We start from the raw sequence: 21,833 nt of genomic DNA, 5'->3' as shown, positions 1-21,833 counted from the left end.
TAACCTGACAGTGCCCTGTTAAAACGAACTTGTACAGCCTGTCACGCCATTTTTAAAACTTGGCGGTAAGAGTGCGGCGAGCTATGAAATATAGCGAACATACAGAATCGTTATTAGGACAGGCATCTTACATTTACATGACAACTCTGCAGGTCACACTTAAATGCGTCGTGGAATGTTCACCGAACGACCTACAGACAATTTCTCTGCCGTTTCATTCTCAAACAGCACTCGGGAGCAATCAGTACTAAGATTTTTTCGTGCGAGCTCTTCTTTGTCTTATTTTAATACGATGATCGGTTCTTTCCTATGTAGTTGAGAGTGAACAAAATATTTTCGCTTGTGGAGGAGAAAGTTTGCGATTCATATTTCGTGAAAAGACCTCGCCACAACGAAAAACGCTTTTGTTTTAATTATTGCCATCCGAACTCGCGTATCATATCCTCAACTACTTCGCGGCAATACAAAAGGAGCTGCCCTTGTCTGAACTGTTCTGGTGTCCTCAGTCAATCCTATGTGATAAGGATACCATACTGCGTAATAATACTCTGAGGACGGAGAAGTGCAGTGCACGTAGTCTCTTAGATCTGTTGCCTCCGCTCAGTGGATTAACAGCCTATAGATTTGTGTGGCTTATCGTGAAAAATTTAACGCATTCCTTTTAGTATTCATGTGGAGGACCTCGCGCTTTTTATACACTGATGTCCAAAATTAAACCAACAAACGGTAATTTTACAAGGTACAATTTATTTTGGCACGAAACATTGTAAACCGGTGACAGTAAAGTAGAAACAATGTAAAGAACACTGAACATAAACAACTGGAATATGCATAACGGTAGACAAAAAGTCCTTCGTTTTTTCCAGCTTAACGGATTTGCACACACAACTGGTTAATGTGATCAGTGCGGGCTGTGACCGGCTCTGGCAGCAATGGAGTCGCGACAATGATGGGCGATGCTGTGAGTGATGTCTTCAGTCTCATGTTGAGACAATAACACCCATTGTTCGTGCAGAGTTGCTCGCAATTCTTGGACAGTAGCTGGTGGGCGCTGACGTGATGCAATCTGTCTCCCTAGCCCATCCCGGACATGCTCTATGGGGTTCAGCAGGCCACGTCGTGCGTTCAGTATCTTCGTTTCCAAGAAAACGTCAACCACCTGTGCTCTATGAGGTCGAGCATTATCATCCAGTCTGGGTCCACATCACCTAGCAACAATCGTACATGAGGTCCCAAAATCTCGTCGCGATAGCTGACGGCAAAGAAACCTTGCCGATTCACCCGTACAACTGCATAAGAGGTGTCAGACTGCTCAACATAATCCCTGACCACTCCATTACGGATCCTCCTCGATAAAGGTCTGTTTCCACAAAGTTTGGATTCCGCAGCCGTGTTCCACGTTCCCTCCAGATGTGAACGCACCGAGAATCACTCTACAGACCAATTCGGGACTCATGTGTGAAAAGAACATTGGCCCACTGTTCGACCGTCCAGGTGACATGTTGATGACTCCACTCGAGACGTTCCCTTCTGTGATGACGCGTCAGAAGTACGCATACAGAACGTGCCCGACAATATATGTTATTCTGACGAAGCCGTTTGTCTCGATACAACACGTCCAGTGGATACCGCGAGGTCAGATTCTAGTTGCCGCGCAGTTCTAAGTCGGGACCGTCGTACTGTTCAGGCCAAATAACGATCTTCTCTTTTTGGTATCCCTCGTGGTCGGCTCTGCCCTGGTCGTCGGGATACAGCTAGACCTCAAAAAATGGCTCTGAGGACTATGGGACTCAACATCTGAGGTCATCAGTCCCCTAGAAGTTAGAACTACTTAAACCTAACCAACCTAAGGACAGCACACACATCCATGCCCGAGGCAGGATTCGAACCTGCGACCGTAGCAGTCGCGCGGTTCCAGACTGAAGCGCCTGGACCGCTCAGCCGCACCGGCCGGCAGTTAGACCTCTATAAATTGTCACCACATCCAAAAAACAACAGAACGATTCACATTAAGCCATCGGGTCACACCAGCTTGCGACTGCCCTGCGCCATTCTTCTTATGGCCCTCCACCGCAAAGAGTCTGTGGCAGCGATTATGGATGTGGGGCTACCCGGCAAACACTACACCGTCTGATAGGTGCCCTGGCATCATCGTTGATGTGGTTGTCTGTTGACCGGAATGCCATCTTCCGTGCAGAGCATTACTGTACGTATATCTGTTGACATTTTGTCTGATTATACCGTGAATTAGACACAACACGGGGAAACAGCGTTTTGTTGCCTTAATTTTGGACACCAGTGTAATTTTAATATTTGTTGATCCATTATGGAGTGTGGGACAACGGCTGGCACATATTTCTTGATACAATAATTTACCAACAGCCCTATGTATTGTAGAAATCTATTTTATGAACTTCTTATATGCTAATTTAGTCACATGCCACTTTTCCCACCACACAGATATCTTGTCTAAACCATTTTGAAATGAGGTTTGATCTTCTGATAATATTACTAAACGATAAATGACGGCATCATCTGTAAACAAGAAAGAGAACTGCTGTTACTGTGTCTCAAATCATTTACGTTGGGGGTTGTTTGGGGGAAGAGACCAAACAGCGAGGTCATCGGTCTCATCGGATTAGGGAAGGACGGGGTAGGAAGTCGGCCGTGCCCTTTCAAAGGAACCAACCCGGCATTTGCCTGGAGCGATTTAGGGAAACCACGGAAAACCTAAATCAGGATGGCCGGACGCGGGATTGAACCGTCGTCCTCCCGAATGCGAGTCCAAATCATTTACGTAGAGTAGGAACAGCAGGGGGCCTGTGACACGTCCCTGGGAAAAGCTAACAGAACTTCTGTTTTACTCGATGAGTTACTACGAACTGTGAACTTTCTGAGAGGAAATCACGGATCCAGTAGCACAACTGAGATGATAGCCAATAGGCACGCAACTTAAGTAGAAGTCGCCTTTGAGGAACGTTGTCAATAGCTTCCTGTAAATCGAGAAATATGGAATAAATTTGAGATCCCCTGTTGACAGCACTCATTACTTGGTGAGATGAGAGAGCCAGTTGAGTTTCACAAGAACGATATTTTTTGAATTCGCGCCGAGTTTGAGTCAACAGAATTATTTAGCGGAAGACTCTGATACCGAGGGAAGATTCTAGGAAAGTTCAATGCATCTGTTAAGACAAACCGAACCACTGACAAGAACAGAATCACCGCCATCGTCGGAATACCTTAAAACACTGCCATTTTACGCTTTTTCACGTCGAAAGATGATCATCCGTATCTTTATTCCCACTAGGAAGATCATCGCCAAAAACCTAAGTAGTATTTCACATTCGTTCATCTTCTTCCGTTTTCTGAATAAGCCATCTCCAAAAGGAGGAGGACCTTAAAGATGAAAAAGTAACTGTTTGAAATATGTACATAAAGGCAATCGCCGGCCGGAGTGACCGTGCGGTTCTAGGCACTACAGTCTGGAGCCGCGCGACCACTAAGGTCGCAGGTTCGAATCCTGCCTCGGGCATGGATGTGTGTGATGTCTTAGGTTAGTTAGGTTTAATTAATTCTGAGTTCTAGGCGACTAATGACCTCAGAAGTAAAGTCGCATAATGCTCGGAGCCATTTGAAGCATGAAGGCAATCAAAATTTCATACTCTGATTACTACTGTAAACATCTAAATAGACGAAGCAGTTAATATATCAGAGCAGATGCCATCTACAGACAGCATGTAGAGAACACGAGGTACCTGGAGATTGGTCCTAACGGATGGCGCAGGAAATCCAAGTAAGCTCGGGATCCGTCCGCAGTGTGTCCAGAAAACGGCGACAGAGAAGTCAGTGCATCCCGCCGTTGGATATTCTTTCAGCTTTTGGTTTCCTTTTTATGCAGGCCGACAGCAAACACTGGACGCGTTCGGATACGAGTTGCTAGCATCGTAGTATAAGGTGACAATTGCTGAACAATGTGAAAAAACGTAAATTAGTTACAAACTATGGCGTGCACACACTTTTATTCAACATGTACACGTCACTACAGATATTCGGGTGTGGGTTATGATATGTTCGATATGCCTGCCATCATTGACGATGATGCGGCGCAGACGAATAGCGACATTCTGTGTGACTCGCTGAAGTGTCGGAAGATCGATTCTGACCATGACCTCCTGAATGGCTGTTTTCAGCCCAGCAATGGTTTCGGGGTTATTGCTGCACACCTTTTCTTTAATATTGGTTCACAAAAAGGAGAATATGGCGGCCGATCGAGGCCCATGCCAGTGGCTTCTGGGTACCCCAGAGCCAGGATGCGACCCCCAAAGTGCTCCTCCAGGAAATCAAACACTCTCCTGCTTCCATGGTTTCGAGCTCCGTCTTGCATGAACCACATCTTGTCGAAATCAGGTTCACTTTCCATAATGCGGATGAAATCATCTTCCAAAACCTTCACATACCGTTCGGTAGTCACCGCGCCATCAAGGAAAATCGCACCGATTATTCCGTGACTGGACAGTCCACAACGTACAGTCACCCATTGTGGGTGAAGAGACTTCTCGGTCGCGAACTGCGGATTCTCAGTCCGACAAATGCGCTAGTTTTGCTTATCGACGAACCCATGCAAACGGCCGACAGCAACAAGACGCGTATGCAAGCTCATACTAATTCCCCTTATGCCACACGGCCAGCCGTTCAGTTTGAACGTCCTGACGCAAACTGTTTAGAAATTATGACTATTTTATTTCATACAATTCAGTAACTGCCATCATTTTGGTCGATGTAGTCCATGTAAAGTATAAGACATATGGTCAATAGATAAAACTGGAGTCTTTGTAAGGATGATGGCGTAGTTCTGGCGAAAGCCTGTTGCGTAAATTTAGAGAATCTGTATTCGAAGAGGACAGTGCGAGCATCGTACAGAATATGTCGCTTAGGGATCGCGAGAATAAGACGAGGAGAAGAGGGCGTGCACAGAGGCACATAGACAGTCGTTTTTCCTTCGTTCAGCGTGAGAATGGAATGGGTCAGGTAATGAGTGGAGAACAGTTGCGTGCCGAGTGCTCTGTGTGTTTTAAAGAAGTGTTAAGCGTAGTACTTGCCAAAGATACAGGGAAGGATTTACAAACAAACGCCCAGAAAAAATACTGAGATACGGACCACTCTGCTAGTGTGGTGAATGGTTATTACTGAATGGTGTGTCTTCCTGTTCACGTTTATTGTTGATTACTTATTGGTTGTTATGGCTATGCGTTACGTATTAGAAAATTGCTTCGTCGTCACGCATCTTTGAAAATGAAAAAGGGGTTCATGTTCTAGAACTGTGCGACTGTGCAAGTATATTTCATTTATGTGAAATCAATATGACTGCCCAATAATGAAACTGTTTCGGACTAAAAAAAATAGCTTATTCTTACGTATTTGAAATTGCCGAATTCAAACGTCGCCATAAAAATAATCAATTAGCTCTTGATTGGTAGTACAATGACATACCAATTTCTCCCGAGCTACATGTGTCCAGTTATGTTTTTGGAATCGTCGCACCTGTTAAATAACAAGACAACTTTCTCCAGTTGTTTGTGGAGGTTATAAAAATTATTTCTTTTCTCGCAACTGTGTGTTTCACACTGTTTGTGTTACTTGTGTAGAATTCTCGGTTTGCGAGTGCTTTTGAAGTGTAACATTTGTTCTGTCAAACCGCCACGAAAATGTGTAAATTTTTGTGAAATTTCTTGTTACATTTGTGGTGAAATAGCTTTATGGCACAGAAGCGCAGTCTGACGCCAGTTGTGAAGACCGCCTATTAGCGTTACTTTCCTATGAAGGTAGGGGACCACGATAAACCATGGGCTCCTTGTAAACGTTGCAACTTTCGTTCAGTTGTAACGCGAGAATGACTCGGAAATTTAACAGGAAAGTTATCTATGGTTTTTGCCGTACCTATGGTTTGGCGGTAGCCTGATACCTTACAGATAATTGCCATTTCTGTTTGACTCCACGTATTAAGTCAGGATAGTCAATTAGGAGTACAGGGGAAGTTCAATACCCTAATCTTCCAGCTGCTATTCGACATAGTTCACGTTCAGTATCAGTTCCTACTCCGTCCCAAAACTGCGAGCATAAAGCGAAAGTGTGGAAACAGGACAACCCGATAAGCCTTCCACGTACTGCGAGTCCGATTTTGACGATAAACCTCGAAGATTGAGTCAAGCGAAATTGAGTCAGGGAACATGGTCAAGGGAACAGAAATGGAATCTTCTACAACGTGATGTCAAGCTCTCACAGTGAAGACATCATCGTAGGGGTCTAATTTTTTTTCTCTAAAAAAATAAAAATCTTGTTTCCTGTGACATTACTGGCTCGATGAAGTATTCAAATCATGATCCAACTGACTGAAGGCTATCCATAGACTTCTCCAAGCTCTATGTCTTCACAACGGCTACCTTGTGTGTAGAAACGCTCCGGAACTCAAAAGAGGCTCATCAAGAGAGAACGATCGCGTAATGCCCCCGCATAATGCTCTTCGAACCTAATCAACTACCGTCAATTTAGGATCCTTAGAATGTAACTCGAAAACATATAACATAGGGTTTCAATATTGCGACACGCAGCCAAAATGAGTCGTTCTCTCTCAATCTGTGTATCACAGAAACTAGCGCCAATAAATATTTTCCTTTTTTCGTCTTTGTTTTTCTCAATCCAAAATAGTGAGATCTGACTCATGAAGTGAAGAAAATATTCTTCTTTCTTGTTTGGCATTGTACTTTCTCATATTCAGACTTAAAAGTAGAGAGGAGTTAACCGGGTATGTGAATACAACAACTTAATTATAGTACTAATAAAAACAATTATTATCGTAATTTTTTAATTATCACTGTCTTTTCGACGGAACCTTTACTACGCTTTTACAGTGACATTCTTCATATAAGAAAAAAAACACTGCCTCTGAAATTCTTGCTCCGTAGTCTTGTTAGCATGTTGTTGTTGTTGTTGTTGTTGTTGTGGTCTTCAGTCCTGAGACTGGATTGATGAGGCTCTCCATGCTACTCTATCCTGTGCAAGCTGCTTCATCTCCCAGTACCTACTGCAACCTACATCCTTCTGAATCTGCTTAGTGTATTCATCTCTTGGTCTCCCTCTACGATTTTTACCCTCCATGCTGCCCTCCAACGCTAAATTTGTGACCCCTTGATGCCTCAAAACATGTCCTACCAACCGATCCCTTCTTCTAGTCAAGTTGTGCCACAAACTTCTCTTCTCCCCAATCCTGTTCAATACCTCCTCATTAGTTACGTGATCTATCCACCTTATCTTCAGCATACTTCTGTAGCACCACATTTCGAAAGCTTCTATTCTCTTCTTGTCCAAACTAGTTATCGTCCATGTTTCACTTCCATACATGGCTACACTCCATACAAATACTTTCAGAAATGACTTCCTGACACGAAAATCTATACTCGATGTTAACAAATTTCTCTTCTTCAGAAACGCTTTCCTTCCATCGCCAGTCTACATTTTGTATCATCTGTACATAGACTATCATCAGTTATTTTGCTCCCTAAACAGCAAAAGTCCTTTACTACTTTAAGTGTCTAATTTCCTAATCTAATTTCCTCAGCATCACCCGATTTAATTTGACTACATTCCATTATCCTCGTTTTGCTTTTGTTGATGTTCATCTTATATCCTCCTTGTAAGACACTAACCATTCCGTTCAACTGCTCTTCCAAGTCCTTTGCTGTCTCTGACAGAATTACAATGTCATCGGCAAACCTCAAAGTTATTACTTCTTCTCCATGAATTTTAATACCTACTCCCAATTTTTCTTTTGTTTCCTTTACTGCTTGCTCAATATACAGATTGAATAACATCGGGGAGAGGCTACAACACTGTCTCACTCCCTTCCCAACCACTGCTTCCCTTTCATGCCCCTCGCCTCTTATAACTGCCATCTGGTTTCTGTACAAATTCTAAATAGCCTTACGCTCCCTGTATTTTACCCCTGCCACCTTTAGAATTTGAAAGAGAGTGTTCCAGTCAACATTGTCAAAAGCTTTTTCTAAGTCTACAAATGCTAGAAACGTAGGTTTGCCTTTTCTTAATCTATCTTCTAAGATAAGTCGTAAGGTTAGTATTGCCTCACGTGTTCCAACATTTCCACGGAATCCAAACTGATCTTCCCCAAGGTCCGCTTCTACCAGTTTTTCCATTCGTCTGTAAAGAATTCGCGTTAGTATTTTGTAGCTGTGACTTATTAAACTGATAGTTCGCTAATTTTCACATCTGTCAACACCTGCTTTCTTTGGGATTGGAATTATTATATTCTTCTTGAAGTCTGAGGGTATTTCGCCTGTCTCATACATCTTGTTCACCAGATGGTAGAGTTTTGTCATGGCTGGCTCTCCCAAGGCCGTCAGTAGTTCTAATGGAAAGTTGTCTACTCCCGGGGCCTTGTTTCGACTCAGGTCTTTCAGTGCTCTGTCAAACTCTTCACGCAGTATCTTAACTACCATTTCGTCTTCATCTACATCCTCTTCCATTTCCATAATATTGTCCTTAAGTACATCGCCCTTGTATAAACCCTCTATATACTCCTTCCACCTTTCTGCCTTCCCTTCTTTGCTTAGAACTGGGTTGCCATCTGAGCTCTTGATATTCATACACGTGGTTCTCTTCTCTCCAAAGGTCTCTTTAATTTTCCTGTAGGCAGTATCTATCTTACCCCTAGTGAGGTAAGCTTCTACATCCTTACATTTGTCCTCTAGCCATCCCTGCTTAGCCATTTTGCACTTCCTGTCGATCTCATTTTTGAAACGTTTGTATTCTTTTTTGGCTGCTTCATTTACTGAATTTTTATATTTTCTCCTTTCATCAATTAAATTCAATATTTCTTCTGTTACCCAAGGATTTCTAGCAGCCCTCGTCTTTTTACCTGCTTGATCCTCAGCTGCCTTCACTATTTCATCCCTCAAAGCTACCCATTCTTCTTCTACTGTGTTTCTTTCCCCCATTCCTGTCAATTGTTCCCTGATGCTCTCCTTGAAACTCTGTACATCCTCTGGTTCTTTCAACTTATCCAGATCCCATCTCCTTAAATTCCCACCTTTTTGCAGTTTCTTCAGTTTTAATCTACAGGTCATAACCAATAGATTGTGGTCAGAGTCCACATCTGCCCCTGGAAATGTATTACAATTTAAAACCTGATTCCTAAATCTCTGTCTTACCATTATACAGGGTGATTCAGAAATGCATGTAAATATTTTAAGGGTGTATTTCTGAGGTAAATATAAGACAAAAATGTTCTATAAATGTTTTTCCATAAACGTTTAATTCCAGAGTTATCGTTAAAATACGAAAGTCATGTCCGTATCAAAACGACGTCAGTGCAAGCAGCAGGATGCCATATTCTGGTACGTAATGCACATACGTATCTCCCAACAGTTGATTCGAAACTCCATGAATAGTGTTTGTTTGTGTTTGCAATTGCTGTTTACTCCTACTGTACAGAAGATGGCGCTGATGTTGTTGGTAACGGAAACGTACTTCCTGTCGTTCATTCATCGTGGGAAGGCTACAGGTTTCGTGCACATGATGTACTCAAACAGTGAGTATGCTGATATGCACCTTGTGTATGGTGCAGCAGATGGAAACGCACTTGCAGCAAGACGAAGGTACAGTGAGCTGTTTCCAAGACGATGGTTACCAAGTCATCAGACGTTTGTATCTGTGGACAGACGTATGCGGGAGTATGGCATTCGTCCTGGGCCACATTCAGGTCGACCACTTGAGCATGCAGTGAACGTCGAGGAACATGTTTTGGACCTGGTAGACCAAGATCCAGCCATCAGTACGAGACAAATTAGTGCAGCTGTACGACTACCACAATCTACTGTATGGCGGCTGCTTCGGAGACAACAGTTGCATCCATTTCACCTGCACAAAGTGCACGAATTGACACCTGCAGACTATCCTCGCCGTCAGCAATTCTGCCAGTGGTTACAAGAGCGTCATTTGAATGATCCAATGTTCATTCGGCGGATATTATTCACAGATGAGGCCATGTTTACTCGTGCGGGTGTAATCAGTTCGCATAATATGCATCAGTGGGCTGTCGAGAATCCTGGCGCGAGAATTGTGCGTGGATATCAACATCAATTCTCCATAAACATTTGGTGTGGTATTGTGGGGAATGACTTACTCGGACCTCATGTTCTACCTCCAAGGCTGACTGGGCACGCTTACCGCGAATTTTTGGAGGGGGAATTGCCTGGATTCTTACAGGATGTCCCTCTTGCAACACGAGCCACCTTGTGGTTTATGCACGATGGTGCTCCTGCCCATTACAGCCGCAACGTAAGGGCGTACACCTCAATGATGCGTATCCACATCGATGGATAGGTCGCGGAGGACCAATTGCTTGGCCAGCCAGATCACCTGACCTGAACCCTTTAGACTTTTATTTATGGGGCCGACTAAAGACATTGGTGTATTCTTCTGCAGTACCGAACAGAGAAGTGCTACAACAAAGAATTGAAGGTGGTTGTGAAATTATTCGTGGAGAGTTGAACGGACTGTGTAATGTGCAGAGATCATTGCGGCGACGAGCACGGGTCTGTCTGCAAGTTCAGGGACAGCATTTTGAACATGCATTGCATTAAGATTTGTGCAAATACAGTACAGTACAGTCTGTAAATTCTTCACGTATTTTCCTTAGTTATTTTGCATTGATTTAGTTCAATGAACAGGAACTAAAGTAATACAGTATTCGCGAGGAATTGTTTCAGTTTTTGTTACGTCACGTTTATTTACCAGTTTGCGTTTTTAGTCCAAATGCACTGTAATTAAACTGTGAACTCTGGGAAGTAAATACTTTACGTTGTATTGAATGTATTATCATGTTTTGTTCATAACTCTGTAATAAGCCAAGTATAGCAAAAATTGTATAGAACATTTTTGTCTTATATTTACCTCACAAATACACCCTTAAAATATTTACATGCATTTTTGAATCACCCTGTATAATCTATCTGATACCTTTTAGTATCTCCAGGATTCTTCCATGTATACAACCATCTTTTATGATTCTTGAACCAAGTGTTAGCTATGATTAAGTTATGCTCTGTGCAAAATTCTACCAGACGGCTTCCTCTTTCATTTCTTAGCCCCAATCCATATTCACCCACTATGTTTCCTTCTCTTCCTTTTCCTACTGACGAATTCCAGTCACCCATGACTATTAAATTTTCGTCTCTCCCCACAATCTGAATAATATCTTGTATTTCATCATACATTTCTTCAATTTCTTCGTCATCTGCAGAGCTAGTTGGCATATAGACTTGTACTACTGTAGTAGGCATGGGCTTTGTGTCTATCTTGGCCACAATAATGCGTTCACTATGCTGTTTGTAGTAGCTTACCCGCAGTCGTATTTTTTTAATTCATTATTAAACCTACTCCTGCATTACCCCTATTTGATTTTGTATTTATAACCCTGTATTCACCTGACCAAAAGTCTTGTTCCTTCTGCCACCGGACTTCACTAATTCCCACTATATCTAACTTAAACCTATCCATTTCCCTTTTTAAATTTTCTAACCTACCTGCCCGATTAAGGGATCTGACATTCCACGCTCCGATCCGTAGAGCGCCAGTTTTCTGTCTCCTGATAACGACGTCCTCCTGAGTAGTCCCCGCCCGGAGATCCGAATGGGGGACTATTTTACCTCCGGAATATTTTACCCAAGAGGACGCCATCATCATTTAATCATACAGTAAAGCTGCATGTACTCGGGAAAAATTACGGCTGTAGTTTCCCCTTGCTTTCAGCCGTTCGCAGTACCAGCACAGCAAGGCCGTTTTGGTTATTGCTACAAGGCCAGATCAGTCAATCATCCAGACTGTTGCCCCTGCAACTACTGAAAAGGCTGCTGCCCCTCTTCAGGAACCACATGTTTGTCTGGCCTCTTGATCCATTTTCGGAGAAAATTCAGTCCGTATACACAAAGTATACTCGCTCTGGTCACAATAATTCAGGAGTTGAATAGTTTATCCTGATACATCTTGGGGACAGTTACGGGCTATGATTCAACCACCAAGTACTGTATTACTCACTTAGAAACATTTATGAGAAATATGACAAACACGAGGGGCACTGATCGGTCAGGAACACGGTTCCAGCAGGACTGGGCGTTAGAAGTCTGTGTTCATTTCAATGCAAATGAGGTCGGAAGCGCCTCAATTTAACTGAAGTCTAGTATTTAATATCCTAGCAGATTAAAACTTTGCGGCGGTCAGTGACTCGACATTAGTATCTTTGGGCGTGTGTCCACTAGCAAGTCGCTTACTGAAGCTACTTCTCAAAATTCTCTGACGTGGGAACATCATCAACACGGTGACTTCCACAAGTTTAGTGATTTGCAAAAGCAGCTTCCGCAAGTTAGTGGAACCCGTTTTTTGCATCTTGCTACAAGTACTGGCACATGATGGACGTTTCAGTAAATGTTCAATGCTGATACCAAAATATCAGTGTCGGAAATGAAAATGGCTAGAAAAGAGTTACGGCGAAACAAACATACCATTGGAACCACTAAATATACATAATTGTCGCCGTCAGCCAAGTAGCGCAAAATGAATATTCCGATTTCTTTCTTTCACCAAAAGGGGAAGTGGAACAGCAGTACATACGTATATTTAATTTTAACTGCTTTTTTTTTACAAAAAAAAAGGGTTTTGTGTTTCAATCTGCAAGTCTCACAGCTCGTGGTATAGTGGCTAGCGCTGCTGCCTCTGGATCACGGGGTCCCGGGTACCATTCCCAGCCAGCTCGGGAATTTTCTCCACCCAGATATTGGGTGTTTGCTTTGTCCTCGCCTCTTCATCATCAATCGGAAAAATGGCCAGACTGGACAGTACTCAGGATACCCTCCGCCACACACCGTCAGGTGGCTTGCGGAGTACGGATGTAGATGTAGATGTAGATGTAGAAGATTGGGAATCTGTTGGGGCGCTGATAACCGCGCTGCTGAGCGCCCCACAAATCAAAATCATCAACATCATCATCAGTCTGCAAAAACGGAACCGTTACAGGATCGCTTTGTTGTCTGTCCGACTGTTATGAACCCTTTTTCTCAGAAACAGGTATGGGAATAAAATTCAAATTTGCCACATACTACAATCTATGGTCCGTTGGCGGTGTACAAAATTTAAGCTTCCAAGTCAGTAGAATCAAAAGATTCGGTCATTTATGTCAAATATTTTGATACTGGCAAACACACTCATAGGGTACTTCCCGCTGATCTAGAATCATGAAATTCGGCAAGAAGCAAAGTTTTGCACTAAAAGTGAAGTAGAAAATCTGAAGGTTGTTAAACTGTAATTTGTATCACATAGGAAATATCTTTTTGCCATTTAAGTATACATTGCAGTGATCATCCGCCAAAAGCTTAATAGACGAACACTGCAAACGTAACATTTATGCTGTAGCCATGTTTTAGTAACTAAATGAAAACTATTTCATTAAATCTCACTTGACATACCTGTAGACAAACAGAAGTCCCCAGCTCGCTTCTTTTTGTATGTCTGGGCCAGTCGAGGAACTACTGTAGAGATTTTGATAGTCTTCAAATTCCCGGGACCAATATTGATAACAGACAAATATCATTGATATTATCGAGTCCCTGGATGAACGTATTACTTTTGCAATAAAAGTAATCAATATTGTTTACAAAAACCGACGAGTAATTACAAAGTGATCTGTTGACATAGCTCGCCCTATTTTTGTACCCTGTTTTGGAACACTTCACTGTACAGTAGACAATAGGTGTTCGAATCTTGCATACAACATTCTCAGAACGTTTTTGATCTGAGCGAAGTTGTCCGATTTTAGTTAACTGAGTGGTGTTTCTTGATAATTTAAATAAGTGCGCCTCTGTATCCATTTGTTTAGCCAAACATTTTTTTTTCCTGTCACGATTTTTGTTTAATAATAATAGTAGTAATAATAATGATAATGCAATAACAGTGGAGACTACTCTTGTTTTTGATCAGGACACCGCAAACTTCCACATGCCTATCGGACGATGCAACTCGAAGGGAAACATTTCTCCGAGTACTTGCAGCCATTTGTTTAACTCGCCCAAACGACTTTGCAGAAGTAATCCCGCGCAAGTTTTCGTTCTAAAGTTCTATCGTTCTTGCAGAAGTTGCTCGCAGAACTTGCTCGCCGGTGGACGCACGCCTCTTCTTCCCTCGCGCAGCGAAGTGCTCTTACCAACTGAACCATCCGCAACTTACGTACCTACCCGCGAAAGGCTAAGGTCCCAGGTTCGAACCTCAGTCCGGTAAACCTTTACATCATCTTGGAAGTTACAAATCAGAGCCCACTCCGATGCACAGTGAAAGTTCATTCTGCGTCTAGCACGTATGCGTAGGTTTAAGTCAAATCAGAAACTCAGAAAAATTCTCATAGGGGGGGGGGGGGGGGGGGGCTGAACCCTCGTTCATGAGCCCCATACTTGATACATGGGAAGAGACTAACAGGGGGGCCGCACGAACTTCCACCACAGATTTGTTTATTATTGACATGGTATGTAGGACACGATTAAGACTTTAACAAATGCGAATAGCTAGACGCAACTCTCAACCGTTCAAGAAAATAGAGTTTGAAAATTTTAGGCGCGCTTATGTGCTTTGTGTGATCGCTAATATTCAGTGTGCCCGCAACCGCGAGAGTAACCACTTAGTTTCATAAGCGGGAGATCTCTGGATCGAATCTCGCAACCGGTACTACTTTTATTTTTGAGTTTGTTGCACCAATATTCGGTACTCTGTTTAGATATGCGTGGTACGCCACGAAACAGTGTGACGACCGAGAACCGTTTATTAATGTAACCCAAGTTTCCAGAATGAGATTTTCACTCTGCACCAGAGTGTGTGCTGAAAGGAAACTTTCTGGCAGGTTGCAACTGTGTGGCGGACCGAGACTCGAACTCGGGGCAAGTGCTCTACCACCTGAGCTATCCGAGCACCATTCACAAGCAGTCTTGACAGCGGTCCGGTACACAGTTTTAATATGCCAGGAAGTTTCTTAACCCAAGTTTGTTCTGGATACTGGAAAAAACATGGACATGCAAAAACTCGGCGTTAGCTAGATCTGCTGCTGCTGCTGTTGTTGTTGTCTTCAGTCCAGAGACTGGTTTGATGCAGGTCTCCCTGCTACACTATCCTGTGCAAGCTTCTTCATCTCCCAGTACCTATTGCAACCTACATCCTTCTGAATCTGCTTAGTGTATTCATCTCTTGGTTTCCCTCTACGACTTTTAACCTCCACGTTGCCCTCCAATACTCAATTGGTGATCCCTTGATGCCTCAGAATGTGTCCTACCAACCGATCCCTTCTTCTAGTCTCGTTGTGCCACAAACTCCTCTTTTTCCCAATTCTACACAATACCTCTTCATTAGTTAGGTGATGTACCCATCTAACCTTCAGCATACTTCTGTAGCACCACATTTCGAAAGCTTCTATTCTCTTCTTGTCCAAAATATTTATCGTCCATGTTTCACTTCCATAAATGACTACACTCCAAACAAATACTTTCAGAAACGACCTCCTGACATTTAAATCTAAACTCGTTGTTAACAAATTTCTCTTCTGAAACACTTTCCTTGCCATTGACATTCTACATTTTATATCCTCTCTACTTCGACCACCATCAGTTATTTTGCTCCCCAAATAGCAAAACTCATTTACTACTGTAAGTGTCTCATTTCCTAATCTAATTCCCTCAGCATCACTCGACTTAATTCGACTACATTCTATCATCCTCGTTTTGCTTTTGTTGATGTTCATCTTATATCGTCCTTTCAAGACACTAACCATTCCGTTCAACTGCTCTTCCAAGTCCTTTGCTGTCTCAGAGAATCACAATGTCATCGACAAACCTCAAAGTTTTTGTTTCTTCTCCATGGATTTTAATACCTACTCCGAATTTTTCTTTTGTTTCCTTCACTGCTAGCTCAATGTACAGATTGAATAACATCGGGGCGAGGCTACAACTATGTCTTACTCCCTTCCCAACCACTGCTTCCCTTTCATGGCCCTCGATCTGCTGTATGTTGCGATAATTACTGTCACCCGTACTTCTACGATCATCATGATGATTCCTGCAGCGCTGCACAGGTTAGACACCACACATGTGACACGTCAGATAGGATAATATAGAGAGTACGCTTCTTCGACTGAAAGTTTCCGTGTATCCTTTTTTCCAATTTCAATCTCCTTCAGAAAAAGACAAAATTCTCCTTTCCCCATATGAAATATTATGAAAATAGTGAATTAATGATTAGATATTGATACTTCTGAAGGTCATAATAAATCTGTTAGAATTACATGGGAATGAAAAATAAACTACCAGCGGCGAGATTCGATACAGACCGCTGGTGTATATGAAACTAAACGCTTAGTCGCTCCGCTGCGGATACCGTTAACACTGGCTGCCCTACAAAGTGTACAGCACAAGTACGCCTATAATTTTGAAACACGATTTTCCCGAAAAAAAAAAATTGGAAAGTTGCGTCTTTCTGTTTACATATGCTGAAGTCATAGTCGTGCTCTACACACCCTGTCAATATGAATTAAATCGGAGTGGGGAAGATCGCACTGTCCCTTTGTAAGCCAGCCACGGTCCTCTAACTGCGGGAGTATACAGTAGTAGCCCTGAGACTGCACGGACCGTCGGTCACTGCGTCTGCCCTTACCCTTCCTGAGGAACCGGCATGTACTTGTGACCGCCGTTGGAGGGCAGCCTGAGGAACTTCATGATGGCGCCGCTTCAGCACTTGGCGGGTGCACTGCCGGCTCGGCAGGCTGCGAAGCTCCGAGTCGCGGTTGCCGGAAAGAACACTGGTTGCGGCCGCAGGGCCGAGCTGCCAGATGCGACACGGCAGAACTGTAAAACGCCACTGACAGCTAGGAGCTGGACGGACGGACGTCGCTCCAGTAAGCAAACCAGAGTCACCCCAGCGCCGATAAGGCGTGAACCTTAGCTGTTTACACAGGCCGGCCAGACCCGCAGTGTCAGCAGGTGTGTATGGCGCTCCCAACTACGCACTGCGGTCTCCACAGCGCACACACACTCGATCCCATCTAACACGAGCGGCTTTCTGGTCAACTCGTCTCACAGTTGCGTGTAAATCAGCCACCGAACACGTCGCGACTGGATCAGTGACGTCAACGATCCACTGACTGTGTACAGTGGGGAGTTCCAAAACCTGTTAAGTGTCGTCTGCCAATACTAGAATTTACCCTAACAGGTGAGGCAATACTGACCCTACGACTTTCTGGTCAACTCGTCTCATAGTCGCGTGTAAATCAGCCACCGAACACGTCGCGACTGGGTCAGTGACGTCAACGATCCACTGACTGTGTACAGTGCGGAGTTCCGAAACCTGTTACGTGTCGTCTGCCAATACTAGAATTTACCCTAACAGGTGAGGCAATACTGACCCTACGACTTATCAGGAAAGGAAACCTACGTTTCTAGCATTTGTAGACTTAGAGAAAGCTTTTCACAATGTTGACTGGAATACTCTCTTTCAAATTCTGAAGGTGGCAGGGGTAAAATACAGGGAGCGAAAGGCTATTTACAATTTGTACAAAAATCAGATGGCAGTTATAAGAGTCGAGGGGCATGAAAGGGAAGCAGAGGTGGGGAAGGGGGTGAGACAGGGCTGTAGTCTATCCCCGATGTTATTCAATCTGTATATTGAGCAAGCAGTGAAGGAAACAAAAGAAAAATTCGGAGTAGGTATTAAAGTCCATGGAGAAGAAATAAAAACTTTGAGGTTCGCCGATGAAATTGTAATTCTGTCAGAGACAGCAAAGGACTTGGAAGAGCAGTTGAACGGAATGGTTAGTGTCTTAAAAGGAGGATATAAGATGAACATCAACAAAAACAAAACGTGGATAATGGAATGTAGTCGAATTAAGTTGGGTGATGCTGAGGGAATTAGATTAGGAAATGAGACGCTTAAAGTAGTAAAGGAGTTATGCTATTTGGGAAGCAAAATAACTGATGATGGTCGAAGTAGAGAGGATATAAAATCTAGACTGGCAATGGGAAGGAAAGCGTTTCTGAAGAACAGAAATTTGTTAGAATCGAGTATAGATTTAAGTGTCAGGAAGTCGTTTCTGAAAGTATTTGATGGAGTGTAGCCATGTATGGAAGTGAAACATGGACGATAAATAGTTTAGACAAGAAGAGAATAGAAGCTTTCGAAATATGGTGCTACTGAAGAATGCTGAAGATTAGATGGGTAGATCACATAACTAATGAGGAGGTATTGATCAGAATTGGGGAGAAGAGGGGTTTGCGACACAACTTGATAAGAAGAAGGGATTGGTTGGTAGGATATGTTGTGAGGCATCAAGGGATCACAAATTTGGTACTGGAGGGCAGCTTGGAGGGTAAAAATCGTAGAGGGAGACCAAGATATGAATACACCAAGTAGATTCAGAAGGATGTAGGTTGCAGTAGGTACTGGGAGATGATGAATCTTGCACAGGATAGAGTAGCATTGAGAGCTGCATCAAACCAGTCTCTGGACTGAAGACCACATCAACAACAACAACAACAACAACAACAACAACAACAACAACAACCGTATTCTTGGCGAGTTTACGCCTGTTATAATACTGGATTTTATGCTTAACTCTCTTCTTAGTCTTTATTTTGTTGGTTCTTTTCGTGATATATTAGTGAGGTTCTACCAGGTCCTCATGTTTCTGCTGCTAGAGTTCTACCACAAGAGACGAAACCTAAAAGCAACAGGTATTTACGTTTAACAGCAGCTGGATAAAGAAAGTGCCGTTCTAGATAAATAAAAACATAAATTCGGTGAATGTGATTTAATGATCATTGCTTCAACAGTCAGATCTGTCTCCCGACAAAAATAGTTTTCCATGTACATTTGCATCTACAAACATACTCCTCAAGCCACCTTACGGTGTACGGCGGAGGATGCTTCGTACCATTGTCATTTCCTTTCCTATCGCTCTACAAAGGGTACTAGGAAAGTTTTGCAATACGACGCAACAATAACTCCCAGGAGACTGATTGTTGCTGTATTCTGAGAACACTTTATGCTTGCGTTGTAGCCGCCGTGCCAAGTCTGTGGGCGCAGTTGTTCACTAGCAAGATTAGTTTGAAGTGCTTGCTATGGTATCGTGATCACGAAGTGATATTCGGGCAGCTGTGAGGTAAAATTTCGCGAGTGCTTTAAACATAGACCACTGCTATGAAAAAATGACTCTCGCACTCGATGATGTATGTCCAACTCGTACAACTACATTTGGGTGGTACACAGAATTCCAAAGATGAAATTTCACTCTGGAAGACGTTGAGAGGACGCGAAGGCCACGATCATCAGTTACGGAGGATAACATTGACGCTGTGAGGAAAATGCTAGATGAAGGCAGGTGAGTGACCTCTAAGCAGATATACTTTACGAATAGATGCACCAGCAGTTCGTTCGATTCTGCATGATCATTTGCAAGTAAAGAAACTTCGTTCTCTGGGTGCCGCATAGACAGACGGAAGAGTAGATGACCCGACGTGCGAGTTGGTGCCAGGAGATGGTGCAATGAAGCATCCAAACTGGTAGTCATATAATAAGCATCATAGGAGCGGCTGTACGTGCTCCACTTAATTACAATATTTTTGGCATGCTGAAGACAAAACATAATTTTTATCTGGCACAAACTATCGACATATGAGCACACGTGGACAGTTTCACAGATGTTTGCACTCAGATTGCAACATGACCATGATTTATTTAGTTGCATAACTGAGAAAAGATATCACACACATGCACACACGGACATGTTGGTAGAAAAATAGTATCTCTTTTGTAACCTCATTATGGAGATGTGGAAACTCTACTTGAGGAAAGCAATGTAGATGACCTGAGCAACTTTAATGTTAAAGGATTTGTCTTGAAAACGGAAATTACATTGCAGTCTGTTACACCAGCACATGCACGAGGGTGCTTTTAACTGAAACAACAAATGGTCTTGAAATCAGACGTAAGTGTGTTCAAAACCTTTAGAAAACTATCCTTGTAATTCTTTCAGGGTCACAATGAATTCTTGGAACCTCACGTTTTCCTTAATGCCAGTGAGCTTAGGCAACTGAACTGTGATTTTTGTCAGAATTTGTCCCTTCTACAATGCGATTTTCTTCTTAAACGCTTGCCCATGCATCAAATTAGAAATTAGTTGTCACTTTGCAGCGTCTCACTATGCGCCATGTGAAGTCCACTGCCACGTAAAACGCGAGGTCTGAAATTCATTCCGGATGTTCTAATTTTCGTTCCTTCACTCCTTTTTCCTTCATAAACTCAAGAACACCGGGTTTCACGTTGGAAATCTTTCCAGGCATGTCCAAGGGCTTAATCAGCGTACTTTGCAGTATTATACACACACAGGGGATAGGCAAAACAATGTGAACATTAGCACTTACTTGGAAATGGTTTATTAATAAGGGGTTGGACCCCCATTTGCCTGTAATATAGCTGCGATTCTTCTTGGACTACTGGTATATAATGACTGCCTAGCCTGCAGTGGATTGTTACGCCAGTCTTCGATCAGAACCTCTTCTAACTCCTGTAGTGACGAGCATGGCGGGAATCTGCTCTGAAGTCTGCACTCCAATACCGCCCACGAAGCTTCGACGATGTTCAAGTCCGGGGACTGTGCCGGCCAGGAAAGAGGCTGCAGGTCAGTTTCAAGCTCTTCACACCACGATTGTACTGTCCTGGCTGTGTGAATGGGTGCATTATCGCCCTGAAATGTGGCATCACTGTTGGGGAACAAGATTTGAATCGCGGGGTGCACCTGATCACCTAAAATATTCACTTAATCGCCGACTGTAATACGGCGTTTAAGAGTAATGATGGGACCAACAGAATACCATGATATGGCTGCCCACGCCATCACACTTCCACCTCCATGCTTAACCGTTGGAATCAAGCAGCCAAGATTGTAGGCTTCTTTAGGTGTTCTCCAGATTTAAAGCCGACCCGATGTTGGAAATAGCGAAAACGTTGGCTCGTCGGACCATATGGCGTGTTTCCACTGATCAACCGTCCAGGATTTAGGCGCCTGACATTTCTAGAGTTCTTTGCGTTGGTTGTTGTCACTAATGGTTTCGGCATACCAGCTCGTCGATGAATATTCGCTTTACGGAGTTCTCGGCAGACAGCGATGGGGTCTCGAAGATGGCTACTGAGCTCTGCAATCACTTTAGCCGCCGTAGTTTTGTGTTGTTTTGACACAATTCGTGTTAGCGTACGACGACCTCTGTCAGTTAGTTTTCATTTGCGTCCGCTATTACGTTTACACGATGACGTCTTTCCGTGTTTTGTGAAGGCTGTCATGACTGTTGAAACAGTTGCTCTTGAAACATTCACTAAGTTGGCTGCCTTGCTTACCGATGCTCCAGCTAAGCGGGTCCCCACTATCTGCTCTCTTTGGGACTCTGTTAGGTCTTTCATTGTACGTCGACCTCGGCCTCTGAATGCAAATACGAAGTGTGCACTGCTCGTAAACAACCTGCACTGATGCCTAGTCCGCACTGAACAACACACAGTCCAGCGAGACACCGGCCTTACCTGCGTCGTTGACCGTCAAACACTACTATTCACATTATTTTTGTCTATCTCCTGTAGTCTCCGTACTCTTTGCTCCGTTCCAGCGAAAACTGTTGCAGCTGACAGTGGAATAACATGTGCAACTTTAGGAATTTTAATATTCGTACCACCAATTTCTTTACGTGCTTCAT

At 43.2% G+C, this 21,833-nt stretch overlaps 1 protein-coding gene across 3 annotated transcripts in view; it reads right to left on the bottom strand.

The window, feature by feature from the left end:
- LOC126285025 (copper-transporting ATPase 1) overlaps positions 1-21,833 on the bottom strand; it is a 535,387-nt gene that overhangs the window by 504,747 nt on the left and 8,807 nt on the right. Inside the window, exon 1 of one of the 3 annotated variants that reach the window (XM_049984345.1) lies at positions 16,753-17,017. The exons of the other annotated variants lie outside the window; for them this stretch is intronic. Within the exon in view, the coding sequence (XP_049840302.1) occupies positions 16,753-16,814 (62 nt within the window). The 5' untranslated portion in view covers positions 16,815-17,017. Of the gene's footprint in view, positions 1-16,752; positions 17,018-21,833 lie in introns of those variants that run through there. 3 annotated transcript variants of the gene reach the window in all.

Source organism: Schistocerca gregaria, chromosome 8, assembly GCF_023897955.1.
Source record: "Schistocerca gregaria isolate iqSchGreg1 chromosome 8, iqSchGreg1.2, whole genome shotgun sequence".
Classification (NCBI taxonomy): Eukaryota; Metazoa; Arthropoda; class Insecta; order Orthoptera; family Acrididae; genus Schistocerca; species Schistocerca gregaria.
This window is presented reverse-complemented; position numbering and strand designations above follow the sequence as displayed.